The sequence below is a fragment of the Staurois parvus genome, unplaced genomic scaffold (assembly GCF_062004578.1).
Source record: "Staurois parvus isolate SC_StPar_1 unplaced genomic scaffold, SC_StPar_1.0 ptg000575l, whole genome shotgun sequence".
Classification (NCBI taxonomy): Eukaryota; Metazoa; Chordata; class Amphibia; order Anura; family Ranidae; genus Staurois; species Staurois parvus.
The window spans coordinates 1,326,310-1,341,485 of record NW_028318371.1 but is presented as its reverse complement, the minus strand read 5'-3'; the positions used below and the strand labels follow the sequence as shown (position 1 = coordinate 1,341,485).

At 43.8% G+C, this 15,176-nt stretch overlaps 1 protein-coding gene and 1 long non-coding RNA gene across 2 annotated transcripts in view; one reads left to right on the top strand and one right to left on the bottom strand.

Annotated features, from left to right (window-relative positions):
- LOC149450295 (uncharacterized) overlaps nt 1–15,176 on the top strand; it is a 1,099,640-nt gene that overhangs the window by 266,928 nt on the left and 817,536 nt on the right. The gene's annotated exons all lie outside the window — the stretch shown is intronic.
- LOC149450308 (cytochrome P450 2C3-like) overlaps nt 1–15,176 on the bottom strand; it is a 32,536-nt gene that overhangs the window by 11,870 nt on the left and 5,490 nt on the right. The window contains exons 2-5 of the mRNA XM_089692031.1: nt 12,534–12,696; nt 8,622–8,762; nt 4,563–4,723; nt 894–1,067 (exon numbers count right to left, since the gene is read on the bottom strand). Coding sequence (XP_089548157.1) covers nt 894–1,067; nt 4,563–4,723; nt 8,622–8,762; nt 12,534–12,696 — 639 coding nt within the window. The remainder of the gene's footprint in view (nt 1–893; nt 1,068–4,562; nt 4,724–8,621; nt 8,763–12,533; nt 12,697–15,176) is intronic.

The window sequence follows — 15,176 nt, the reverse complement described above, 5'->3', positions numbered from 1 at the left end:
GCGGAGATGTGTTCTCTGGAGTGACCAACCATGCTTCTCTGTCTGGCAATCTGATGGACGTGTCTGGGTTTGGCAGTTGCCAGGAGAACCTAAGTGTAAAGTTTGGTGGAGGGGGGAATATGATGTGGGGTTGTTTTTCAGGGGTTGGGCTTGGCCCCTTAGTTCCAACATACCAAGACATTTTGGACAATTTCATGCTCTCAAATTTGTGGAAAGAGTTTGGGAATGGCCGCTTCCTGTTCCAACATGACTGCACACCAGTGCACAAAGCAAGGTCCATAAAGACATGGAGGAGTCAGTTTGGGGTGGAGGAACTTGACTGGCCTGCACAGAGTCCTGACCTCAACCCCACAGAACACCTTTGGGATGAATTAGAGCAGAGACTGCGAGCCAGGCCTCCTCCCCCGACATCAGTGCCTGACCTGACAAATGTGCTTCTGGAAGAATGGTCCAACCTTCCCATAGACACCCTCCTAAACCTTGTGGACGGCCTTCCCAGAAGAGTTGAAGCTGTTATAGCTGCAAAGGGCGGGGCCAACTCAATATTGTCTTTCTCCAAAAAAATAGAAAGAGAAGACAAATGGCACTAAATAGAAAGGGAGAGGAGCAGGGAGGAATGAGGTGTAGGAAGAGGCAAGAGAAAGGGGGAGGAGAGGGGAGAAGAGAAGAAAGGGAAAGAAGAAATGAAGGCAGAGGAGGGGAGAGAAGTGCGGAGATAGAAAGGAAAAGAGAGAGGGGAATTCTGAAAATGGACCATTGCACTCTAATGTAATCCTAATCCAGTACAACCAATTACATTCACACAGACATTCTCCAGAGAAATTGCCTGGTTTATGGCAATACAACCAATGATTATCAAGGATACTTCACAAGACGACACTTGGTGTACACACCTCTTTCATCTTCAGCAGGAAATAATCAATCAAATCTTGGGGGGCCTCAGGATTCAGGGTGCGTTTGTGCTCCTCAATGTAATCTAGCACAAAGTTCTGCAGGTAGGAGCTTTCTTTGTAGGCAATTTTTGATACTATTGGCAGCTTGAGGAGGAACGGGAAGAAGTTGCAGACCTGACCAGTGGAAACACAAGGAGAAAAAAACACTGAGAATTACAAATTATGATGTACTGTTTTTTTGCAGCTCTGCAATGCATGCAAATAACTAATGTTTATCCCTTAATGACGCTGCAGGTACAGAAAAAGATCTGCCAGGAATGCAATTAGCTCAGAGGAGCATCATCCATGGGTGCAATGTGTGGTGCACATGGGCCCCAAGGGAAGGGGGCCTACTGTGCCCCGACATGTTGCTGAACATGGGATGATGCCGGTTCTCTGACATTGTCTGAGGAAGGAGCCAAGCGGGCCACACATAACAGTTAACCGTTAACCCCTTGCCTGCTGGAGAAGGAACCAAGTGGGAGCCGAACCCCACTATGAAACCATCACAAACACTACATGAATCTTTGCTGCAGTTGTGGAGGAGATCGAGTGCCAGTGGAGCTGCGGGGGGGGGGGGGGGGACGATCTGATCAAATATCCCTTCCTCACCCTATGAGATGACAGCTGTCAAGTAACCAGAAGGTGCTTAGTATATAGTATAGACGCCCAGCAGGTGTGGGTATATAACCCAACTACCAAAAACCCTGATTGGACCCCCCCCCCCCCCAACATTCTACTCAGAATACATAAAACATAGATGAAGATAGGGAGGATGAGGCTGATGATACTTTGCATAGCATAGCATTACACAGCACTTACAGCTTTATTAATACACAAACTCTGAAATATATTGCCTGTATATTGTATATTGCTTCTCCATGTGTATGTATTCACAGAACACTATGATATTTCCATATCTTGCAAATATAGTTGGGGACTTTTCATTTCACCATGGTGTGTTTAATTGTTTGTGTATTAATAAAAGTGTTCATGTTGTATTTTAGTGGTCACAGCAGCCTCATCCTCCATTTCTTCATATTCCATGTGTTATGACTAGAATGTTGGGTGGTGTTTTGAGGTCTAATTCAACTCTATTGTAGTTGAGTTAGACGTTGGTCTTTACTGAAAGCTCCTATCTCCCTTACTACTGACTTCTGAACTATATATAACCTACTAGTGACCTCTGAACTATATATAACCTACGACTGACCTCTGAACTATGCATCGCCTACTACTGACCTCTGAACTATACATCACCTACTACTGACCTCTGAACTCTGCATCGCCTACTACTGACCTCTGAACTATACATCACCTACTACTGACCTCTGAACTCTGCATCGCCTACGACTGACCTCTGAACTCTGCATCACCTACTACTGACCTCTGAACTCTGCATCACCTACTACTGACCTCTGAACTCTGCATCACCTACTACTAACCTCTGAACTATACATCACCTACTACTTACCTCTGGACTCTACATCACCTACTACTGACCTCTGAACTCTACATCACCTACTACTGACCTCTGAACTATACATCACCTACTACTGACCTCTGAACTATACATCACCTAATACTAACCTCTGAACTATACATGACCCACTACTGACCTCTGAACTATACATCATCTAATACTGACCTCTGAACTATACATCACCTACTACTGACCTCTGAACTATACATCACCTAATACTAACCTCTGAACTATACATGACCCACTACTGACCTCTGAACTATACATCATCTAATACTGACCTCTGAACTATACATGACCCACTACTGACCTCTGAACTCTGCATCACCTACTACTGACCTCTGAATCACCTACTACTGACCTCTGAACTCTGCATCACCTACTACTGACCTCTGAACTCTGCATCACCTACTACTGACCCCTGAACTCTACATCACCTACTACTGACCTCTGAACTCTACATCATCTAATACTGACCTCTGAACTATACATCATCTAATACTGACCTCTGAACTATACATGACCCACTACTGACCTCTGAACTCTGCATCACCTACTACTGACCTCTGAACTATACATCACCCACTACTGACCTCTGAACTCTGCATCACCTACTACTAACCTCTGAACTATACATCACCTACTACTGACCTCTGAACTCTACATCACCTACTACTGACCTCTGAACTATACATCACCTACTACTGACCCCTGAACTCTACATCACCTACTACTGACCTCTGAACTCTACATCACCTACTACTGACCTCTGAACTATACATCACCTAATACTAACCTCTGAACTATACATGACCCACTGCTGACCTCTGAACTATATATCACCTACTACTGACCTCTGAACTATATATCACCTACTACTGACCTCTGAACTATACATCACCCACTACTGACCTCTGAACTATACATCACCTACTACTGACCTCTGAACTATACATCACCTACTACTGACCTCTGAACTATACATCACCTACTACTGACCTCTGAACTATACATCACCTACTACTGACCTCTGAACTATATATCACCTACTACTGACCTCTGAACTATATATCACCTACTACTGACCTCTGGGTCACTTACTACTGACCCCCCACACTCTGCTTCCATTTTAGTCATGGGCCAATATTTAGAGAAATAAAAAACACGCCCAATTTTTACAGTGGCGCAATGACATCACTAGATCTAAAATCAGCGTTGTAATGAAAATGGTAGGTTAATAAACATGTCATTAGTCAATGGAGGGGGCAGGGGGGGAGAGGAACCAGGGAAGGCAAAATATAACCTGAATAAACTTCAATTTACAGTATATAGTTTTCTTTAAAAATCATTTTTGTGTATCAGGTGCAATTTTTCCTAACTGGAGGTTCTGCCAGTAACAGCACTTCATGTTGTAGGCTGACAACCCTAAGTCACTGCTTTTCATTTGTCAGCAGGGTTGTCAGCCTGTTCTGTGAGCCATTTCTGTTGGCCATTGGGCTTCTTCCCTGGCTTTCTACCAGACAGGCAGCCCAAGGGTCAACTGAAGGAGATTGCATGGCAGGCTGACTACACTGCTGCTAATTGCTAGCAATGTCTCAACGTTGTCAGCTTATAATAGTAAGGGCTGTCACAGGCAGGACCTCCAGGTAATCCCTGCCCCCTCCAAAAAAAAAAAACCTACTGTATATAACACAGGTGTCAAACTGGCGGCCCCCCCAGCTGTTGCCAAACTACAAGTCCCATGAGGCACTGCAAGACTGACAGTTCCAAGCATGACTCCCAAAGGCAGAGGCATGATGGGACTTGTAGTTTCACAACAGCTGGAGGGCCGCCAGTTTGACACCCCTGGTATATAAAGTGAGGCCTGATACCAAACAGATGTTGGTTTAGATATTCTATAACCCCAGTCTAAACTCTAAACCAAACCATTAACCTTTAATATATTATTCATTTTCTCCAAAAATACCTAAAGTTAGCAGAAATTATAGTGATAAAATACAATACAGAAGAACACGGCAGTGAAGTTTGGAGCCAAATACGAGTCATTCAAGGAAACCTGGCAACATGCAAAACTGGTTTCCAGTGACAGTAACTGAAGGTGCTAGTAGAAGACAGGAGGACAAGTCAATCACTGACAGTAAACGTACCGTGTGAAATGGGGATGAAAAATTCTTGACGTGTTGGGAGGTGTAAGATAGCAGATCATGTAACTTTGGGTCTTTGTAGTCAAAACGTTCTCCAAACAGCATTGAACTGATAATATTCTCAACAGCGCTGGCCAGGATCAGTAGCGGGTTGAATGGTTCTCCTAAAATAATGAAAACATTTTTTTACAGCATCTGGTATACGAAGTCGTATTTTACAATAGTAGAACAAAGTAGAACATTTTACTTTTTTCTGATTTTTCTCTTAACGAGATCAGGTCCTCTATAAACAGTCCAGAATGTCATCTGGTCCTCCGTGTCATTTGACAAATTTGAAGTTCCATTGGCCAATAGTGGGTGGATTGGGCTGCCTCCAGTTGCATTGGATGCATGCCTTTGCTACACTGAGGTGCTGAATCAGTAAGTATTACGTATACTTGGAATTGGCATGAGATGAAGCAGGCAGGTGGCCGGATTGTTGTCCAAGTTTGTCTGTGAGCCAATAGCAAGATCTGGGACCAGAATTTGTGCATTACAGGGCAATCCCAGAAAATAGGCAGAATATTACCCCACATGTCCAACACTCCACACCAGGATAAATACACAACTGTGCAAACGTTTTAGGTAGGTGTGAAAAAATGCTGTAAATGAAGACTGCTTTCAGAAATAGAAGTGCTAGTAGTTTATTTTTTATCGGTGAACAACATTGAAAGTAAATGAACAGAAGGATATTTGGTGTGACCACCTTTGCAGCACCAATTCCTCTAGCTACATTTGCACACAGTTTTTGAAGGAACTCGGAGGGTAGGTTGTTCCAAACATCTTGGAGAACTATCGACATGCATGCATCATACATACTGGGGGGAATACAATTGGGGGAATCAATGGTGGAGAAGGATCTGGGAGGGTCAATGGTGGAGAAGGATCTGGGGGGGTCAATGGTGGAGAAGGATCTGGGGGGGTCAATGGTGGAGAAGGATCTGGGAGGGTCAATGGTGGAGAAGGATCTGGGGGAATCAATGGTGGAGAAGGATCTGGGAGGGTCAATGGTGGAGAAGGATCTGGGGGGGTCAATGGTGGAGAAGGATCTGGGGGGGTCAATGGTGGAGAAGGATCTGGGGGAGTCAATGGTGGAGAAGGATCTGGGGGTTCTGGGTAGATCACAAGCTTAATAATGGAATGCAATGCCAAGCTGCGGGTTCTAAAGCCAGCAAAATCCTCTCTTATATTAGGAGAGGTATAGACTCCAGAGAGAGATATAATTTTCCCCCCGGGTAGAAATCATTAGTAAGACCTCATCTGGAATATGCAGTTCAGTTTTGGGCACCAATTCACAAAAAGAACATTGGGGAACTGGAGAAAGTACAGAGAAGGGCAACCAAACTGATAAGAGGCATGGAGGAGCTTAGCTATGAGGAGAGATTAGAGGAACTGAATGTATTATCTCTTGAGAAGAGGAGATTAAGGGGGGGTATGATCTCCATGTATAATACATAAGGGGGGATATGATCTCCATGTATAATACATAAGGGGGGATATGATCTCCATGTATAATACATAAGGGGGATATGATCTCCATGTATAATACATAAGGGGGATATGATCTCCATGTATAATACATAAGGGGGGATATGATCTCCATGTATAATACATAAGGGGGGATATGACCTCCATGTATAATACATAAGGAGGGATATGATCTCCATGTATAATACATAAGGGGGGGTATGATCTCCATGTATAATACATAAGGGGGATATGATCTCCATGTATAATACATAAGGGGGGATATGATCTCCATGTATAATACATAAGGGGATATGATCTCCATGTAAGCTCGAAAGAGCAGGGCCCTCAATCCCCTCATGTTTTGCATTGTATTGTTGTTGTTCTGTCACATGTTCTGTCCCCCTTTGTAATGTACAGCGCTGAGTGAACTATTGGCGCTTTATAAATACTGTATAATAATAATAATAATGTATAATACATAAGGGGGGATATGATCTCCATGTATAATACATAAGGAGGGATATGATCTCCATGTATAATACATAAGGGGGATATGATCTCCATGTATAATACATAAGGGGGATATGATCTCCATGTATAATACATAAGGGGGAGATATGATCACCATGTATAATACATAAGGGGGGGGTATGATCTCCATGTATAATACATAAGGGGAGATATGATCACCATGTATAATACATAAGGGGGATATGATCTCCATGTATAATACATAAGGGGGGATATGATCTCCATGTATAATACATAAGGGGGGGATATGATCTCCATGTATAATACATAAGGGGGGATATGATCTCCATGTATAATACATAAGGGGGGGGTATGATCTCCATGTATAATACATAAGGGGGATATGATCTCCATGTATAATACATAAGGGGGATATGATCACCATGTATAATACATAAGGGGGGGGTATGATCTCCATGTATAATACATAAGGGGGATATGATCTCCATGTATAATACATAAGGGGGGATATGATCTCCATGTATAATACATAAGGGGGATATGATCTCCATGTATAATACATAAGGGGGGATATGATCTCCATGAATAAATACATCAGTGGTTCATATAATGAACTCGGTGCAGAGTTATTGTTACATAGTTAGTCTGGCTGAAAAGAAACAAAAGTCCATCCAGTTCAACCATAAAAAAAAAAAAAAAAGTTGTAATCCTACACCCACAGTTGATCCACAGGAAGACAAAAAACCCAGCAAAGCATGATCTAATTTGCTCCTGCAGGGGAAAAAATTCCTTCCTGATCGCTCGAGAGGCAATCAGATATTCCCTGGATCAACTTGACCTGTAAATGTTAGTATCCAGTCTGTGTATCTATGAAATAATCCAGGACATTTTTAAAGCAATCCGTTGAGCTGGCCACAACCATCTCTTGAGGGAGTCTATTCCACATTTTCACTGATAAATATTTATTTATTTTTTGATAATCCGCGGTCTATACTTACACCAGTCTTGTTGTGTTCTTAAAGAATTTTGCTTGGCTAAAATTTACTCAGAATAATTATTAAGTCAGTTAAATTATTTTTATAAATGGTTTTTGGATTGGAGGCACTGTGATTCAATCGATTTAGCCGACTAAATTAATCATTCAGGCATTCCCTGACAACGAGAGAGTGAGTTTTGGACACCACTAGTTCATCAAAAGGATGTTGGAGAATTGGAGAATGTGCAACCAAACTGATAGAAGGCATGGAAGAGCTCGGCTAATGTGGAAAGATGAGAGGAACTGAATGTATTCTCTATTGAGAAGAGGAGATTAAGGGGGGATTTGATCAATATGTATAAATACATAAGTGGTCCATACAGTGAACTCGGTGTAGAGCTATTCACTTCCAGGTCATTACAGAGGACAAGGGGGAACTCTTTACAGCTGGAGGAAAAGAAATTTAACCTCCACATATGGAAAGGCTTCTTCACAGTAAGAGCTGTGGAAATTCGTCCTCAAGAACTAGTTCTGGCCAGCTCAGTAATTGCCAATATGGATTTGCATTCAACGGACTCATGCACAAGGTAGTGTTCTACTGCTGGGAGTAGCTGAATGAAGCACAGCCATCATTCCCAGCCAGTGACCCACAAATATTAGACCAGAGTTTCTAAACTTTCTAAGCAAAGGGCCAAATTATGGTCCTTCAGACTTTAGGGGTGCTGGACTGTGCCCAGTGGTAATAGAAAATGTCCTGGCATTAGTGGGAATAAACAATGCTTCAGGCTTTGTGGTCAGTGGAAGTAAAAAATAAATTACATAGCGCCCCATCATTGGTGTCTGTGGAAGGAATAGTGCTCCGTCATTGATCTCAGTGGAAAGAATGTCACCTTCTCTTTGGTGTCAGTGAGAGGAATACTGACACAAAGGCTGGATAAAGGCAAGCAAATGGCTGCAACCAGACCATTGGCCACAGTTTAGTGACCATATGGTCCCCTTTAGGTTTACTGATTATGCAAGATTCCCATTTTTCGTGCAGCCAATTTTGCAATAAAAATTTTAAGAAATAAAAAGATTTCTCCTACCTTCTGTCTCAACCACTGCCTGGGTGAGATACGTTGTCTCCTCCTGCACGCGGGATACCATGGTCTTCTTCCCCATCCCAAAGTCCCTCAGGAAGGAGATGGCAAAGCGGCGCAGAGGACGCCATCGGGGGCCATTAAAACCTGAAGAAGTGAATCATCATCAACCATAAGTTACAAACTGCAGCTCCATCTATAAGGTATACCAAGCCACGATCTCCATGGGAGTTCCTTACCAATCAAAGGGGACAAATACAAAGAATTCAATCTGAAACTGGAGAGTGCAAAATCAGGTGCAACTGTGCATGGCGGCCAGTTTTAGTAAATCAACCCCAATATATCTGATTTTAATGGTTTCATATGATGAATGCAAGGGGGTTGATTTACTAAAGCTGGAGAGCGCATAATCTGGTGCAGCTGTGCATGGCGGCCAATCAGCTTCTAACTTCAGCTTGTTCAGTTAAGGTTTGACAAAAAATCTGGAAGCGATTGGTTTCCATGAAGAGCTGCACCAGATTTTGCACTTTCCAGTGTGACAGACTCCCCGAATGGGCATCTCTGCCAAGAAGATGCTTCCCAAGCACCTCCCAGTACACCATACATTTCCCCATGCTGCTCAAACCATCCTGTGTGCCCCCCCCCCCCCCACCTCCGCAGTGCTGCCGGCTTCCCTACTCACCTTCCCACCAGCAGCTGCAGGCACACAATAGCATCCTTAACATGAGGAGTGGGGAAAGGTTCGTAAATATGTCACATTTACCAGCCCTTTCCTTTCCTGAATAAACAAAATGAGTGATTGGTACCGATCACTCACTGTGTTCACTCATAACTGAAGCATAGTAAACTGTGTTTATTGGGGGCCCTGTCACATTTGCTGTACGGGGCCCCGTGATGCCTAACAGCAGCCCTGCATATACAGGTGAAACTTGAAAAATTAGAATATGGTGCAAAAGTTAATTTATTTCAGTGCAGCAACTTAAAAGGTGAAACTAATATATGAGACTCATTACATGCAAAGCAAGATAGTTCATGCCGTGATTTGTCATCATTGTGATGATTATGGCTTACAGCTCATGAAAACCCCAAATCCACAATCTCAGAAAATGAGAATATTCCATGCAATCAATAAAACACGGATTGTACATAGAACAATATCGGACCTCTGAAAAGTAGAAGCTGCATATGTACTCAGTACTTGGTTTGGGCCCCTTTTTTCGCAATTACTACCTCAATGTGGCGTGGCATGGAAGCTATCAGCATGTGGCACTGCTGAGGTGTTATGGAAGACCAGGATGCTTCAATAGCGGTCTTCAGCGCTTCTGCATTGTTCTGTTTCATGTCTCTCATCTTTCTCTAGGCAATGCCCCATAGATTCTCAATAGGGTTCAGGTCAGGCAAGTTTGCTGGCCAATAAAGCACAGCAATCCCACGGTCATTGAACCAGGTTTTGGTGCTTCTGGCAGTGTGGGCGGTGCCAAGTCCTGCTGGAAAATGAAGTCAGCATCCCCATAAAGCTTGTCTGTGGAAGGAAGCATGAAGTGCTCCAAAATCTCCTGGTAGACGGCTGCGTTGACCCTGGACTTAATGAAGCACAGTGGACCAACACCAGCAGATGACATGGCTCCCTAAATCAACACAGACTGTGGAAACTTCACACTGGACTTCAAGCATCTTGCAGTGTGTGCCTCTCCATTCTTCCTCCATACTCTGGGTCCTTGGGCCTCTCCATTCTTCCTCCATACTCGGGGTCCTTGGGCTTCTCCATTCTTCCTCCATACTCGGGGTCCTTGGGCCTCTCCATTCTTCCTCCATACTCGGGGTCCTTGGGCCTCTCCATTCTTCCTCCATACTCGGGGTCCTTGAGCCTCTCCATTCTTCCTCCATATTCGGGGTCCCTGGGCCTCTCTATTCTTCCTCCATACTCGGGGTCCTTGTGCCTCTCCATTCTTCCTCCATACTCGGGGTCCTTGTGCCTCTCCATTCTTCCTCCATACTCGGGGTCCTTGTGCCTCTCCATTCCTCCTCCATACTCGAGGTCCTTGGGCCTCTCCATTCTTCTTCCATACTCGGGGTCCTTGGGCCTCTCCATTCTTCCTCCATACTCAGGTTCCTTGGTTTCCAAATGAGATGCAAAAATTGCTCTCATCAGAAAAGAGGACTTTGGACCACTAAGCAACAGACCAGGCCTGTTTTTCTTTAGCCCAGGTAAGACGCTTCTGACGTTGTTTGTTGTTCAGGAGCTTCTTGACAAGAGGAATACGACATTTGAAGCCCATGTCCAGGATCCGTCTGTGTGTGTTGGCTCTTGATGCACTGACTCCAGCCTCAGTCCACTCCTTGTGAAAGTCCCCAACACTTTTGAATGGCCTTTTTCTGACAATCCTCTCCAGGCTGCGGTCATCCCTGCTGCTTGTGCACCTTTTTCTTCCACACTTTTCCCTTCCACATAACTTTCTATTAATGTGCTTTGATACAGCACTTTGGGAACATCCAACTTCTTTTGCAATTACCTTTTGAGGCTTTCCCTCCTTATGGAGGGTGTCAGTGATGGTTTTCTGTACAACTGTCAGGTCAGCAGTCTTTCCCATGATTGTGATTCCTACTGAACCAGACTGAGAGACCATTTAAAGGCTCAGGAACCCTTTGCAGGTGTTATGGCTTAATTAGCTGATTAGAGTGGGACACTTTGAGCCGAGAATATTGCACCTTTTCACAATATTCTCATTTTCTGAGATTGGGGATTTGGGGATTTCATGAGCTGTAAGCCATAATCATCACAATGATGACAAATCACGGCTTGAACTATCTTGCTTTGCATGTAATGAGTCTATCTCATATATTAGTTTCACATTTTAAGTTTCATTACTGAAATAAATGAACTTTTGCACGATATTCTAATTTTTTGAGTTTCACCTGTAGATACTGATACAGATCACGCTGACAGCTGGGATTTGCCAGTAATCACTGCCAGGTATCTGCATCGGAGGAAGAGGAACAGGGCATAAGACATACACCCTCAGGAATCAGGTAAAGGTTTTTAGGGCATACACTAAATCCACAACTGGTTCCATGAGTTTAGAGCAGGAAACGGAGGCTACAATTTGTACAGGTTCACCAAAATTGGACAATAGAAGATTGGAAAAACATTGCCTGGTCTGATGAGTTCCGATTTCCCTAGAGATGGTTGTGTGTGAAAATACCAGTAGATCAGCAGTTTTTGAAATACTCAAACAAGCCTGTCTGGCACCAACACCCATGCCACTTTCAAAGTCACTTAAATCCCCTTTCTTCCCCATTCTGGTGCTTGGTTTGAACTTCAGCAAGTCGTCTTCACCACATCTAAATGCCTAAATGCATTGAGCTGCTGCCATGTGATTGGCTGATTAGCAATTTGTGTTACCAAGCAATTGAATAAATGTACCTAATAAAGAGGCCGGTGAGTGTATAAACAAGTAATAAAGCATAACAAATGGAAATAAATATTAAAAAAAAAAAGAATCTAATTAGTACTCAACATGAACAGTCCACTTGTTTGTGTTGTGTTGAAGTGTAAGGGGTTCAGGTGCACCATTTCTAGGGCAGGTTCAGGGCATCCCTCAGGCATGTTATTTATAGGAATTTTGTGTTTTTAAGCCTTCACTGTAAGCAATATTAAAATAGCTGCTTCCCGCCTTATGGTCATTGTAAAAGATAATGTTTGTGTTGGTGCAAATCTCCCTTCGCAGTGCCCAGCTACCCACACACTGCTTGACAATCCCTTTCCTATTACCCTTGAAGGTGCTGAAAACTGCTTTTAAAGGCTTCTATTGACCTCAGTAGGGTTTGGATTCACGCTCAAACTTCAGTTAAATTCAATGGCCCACCCATGAACCGAACCCAAGTATGTTCAACCGAGGAGTGTCCTGGCAATCTTACCGTATCCTTTGTTGGGGATGTGCACTGTGGGTATAAATGGGCGGGCACTGAACTCCTCGGCGTGGTTCAGAAGGGCATCCTTCACCGCCTCATAGCCACAGAGGACCACCACCGGCTCCGTCAGTTTCCAGATGGTAAATACTGAGCCGTACTTTTGTCTGAGCTGTCATAGGTGAAAGAAATGAAGGTAGTCAGAGGTCACAATGACAAGAATTCTTCTGCTGTAGGAACAGACTTACAACACACCCCTAGCCCGTGCCTTGGTGTCACCTTCTAATGATAGGTAGCAGCTAAACCCATTATTTAAAAGTGGTTGTAAATCTCCGACATGAAATATGAACAAAGCATATCCCTCAGATGTCCCCAAGGGTGAGCACAGAGGCAGCATTATAGTCTGGGGACACTAATCTTTGCATCTTCCTGTACATCTTTGGGCTTCCATATTTTACCCCAGCCTGTGACCTTTTTATGGTTGAACGGCTTCAATATCTGTGAAAAATGGCGCCTGTGATGCTGTCAAGCAAGATGTCCCTGGGCCTGCTGCATGGTAGTGAGTGGACGTCCCCCTAGGGTGACGTGTTTTTATCATCACTGTTCAGTGATCCCTTGGGTCAGTGCCGAGACAAGGTCATCTAGAGCCCACGGCGAATATGCCAAATTGCACCCCCAAGATGTATGAGCATTTTGCCAGCAAAATTTCCCCCAAAAAATACAAACTGAATGCTAATCTGCATGCCAGGCATGAATTCACCCTCCTCCCAGTACAAATCAACCCCCCTGCTGAAATCCCCAGTCCCAGCACAAATATGTCCCCATCACCCCCCCCCCCCTCCAGAAAAATGAAACAATTTCTCCTTCTTAGCACAAATCCTCTGCTCTTCAAATTTCTCCTCCTAGCACAAATCTTCTTCCTCCCTCTCCAAATCGCCCCCCAGCACAAATTCCCCTCCCACAATCCTCCATCCTAGCACAAATCCCCCTCTCCAAAAACATTTCCCCTCCCATCATAAATACTGCCCAATCATCCCTACAAGCACCCACCCACCCCCCCACCAAACAATATACTCTCCTACCACAAATCTTCTCTCTCCTACCATAAGACCTTTTTTTAGCACAACCCCCCCCCCCCCCAATCCCCCCTCCTGGCACAAATTCACTTCCCCCATCTTACCTCCCAACACAAATCCCCCCACATTACTACTCAAATTTCCTTTCCTAGAACAATTCTTACCCCCTGTCGCACCCCAAATTCCCCCTTCCAGCAAAAATCCTCTCCTCCCCTCATAATAAATTGAACACTAATCTGCATGCTAAGCATAAATACCTCCTCCTCCCAGTACAAATCCACCCCCCTGCTGAAATCCCCCCTCCCAGCACAAGTCTTTGCCCCTCATCCCCCCAGCTCAAATACTCTCTCTCCCCATATGCCCCCATCACCCCCCACCCCCAAAAAAAACTATTTATTCCTCCTAGCACAAATTCTCTGCCCTTCAAATCTCTCCTCCGGGCACAAATCCTCTTCCTCCAACTCCAAATCACCCTTCCCAGCACAAATTCCCCTCCCACAATCCTCCATCCAAGCACAAATCTCCCTCCCTAAAAAAATCTCCCCTCCAATCACCAGTACCGCCCAATCATCCCTACTAGCACAACCTCCCCTCCAAAAAATATACCCTCCTAGCACAAATCTTCTCCCTACCATAAGACCTTTTTTTTAGCACAACCCCCCTCCCAAATCCCCCCTCCTAGCACAAATCCACTTCCCCCTTCCCGTCTCCCAACACAAATCCCCCCACAGTACTACTCCCCAAATTTCTCCTTGTATAATACATAAGGGGGGATATGATCCCCATGTATAATACAGAAGGGGGGATAGGATCTCCATGTATAATACATAAGGGGGGATATGACCTCCATGTATAATACATAAGGGGGGATATGATCTCCATGTATAATACATAAGGGGGTAATATGATCACCATGTATAATATATAAGGGGGGATATGATCACCATGTATAATACATAAGGGGGGATATGATCTCCATGTATAAATACATAAGGGGGGATATGATCTCCATGTATAATACATAAGGGGGGATATGATCACCATGTATAATACATAAGGGGGGGATATGATCTCCATGTATAATACATAAGGGGGGATATGATCACCATGTATAATACATAAGGGGGGATATGATCACCATGTATAATACATAAGGGGGGATATGATATCCATGTATAATACATAAGGGGGGATATGATCTCCATGTATAATACATAAGGGAGGGGGGGGATGATCTCCATGTATAATACATAAGGGGGGATATGATCTCCATGTATAATACATAAGGGAGGGGGGGGATACGATCTCCATGTATAATACATAAGGGGGGATACGATCTCCATGTATAATACATAAGGGGGATATGATCTCCATGTATAATACATAAGGGGGGATATGATCTCCATGTCTAATACATAAGGGGGATATGATCTCCATGTATAATACATAAGGGGGGATATGATCACCATGTATAATACATAAGGGGGGATATGATGACCATGTATAATACATAAGAGGGATATGATCTCCATGTATAATACATAAGGGGGGATATGATCTCCATGTCTAATACATA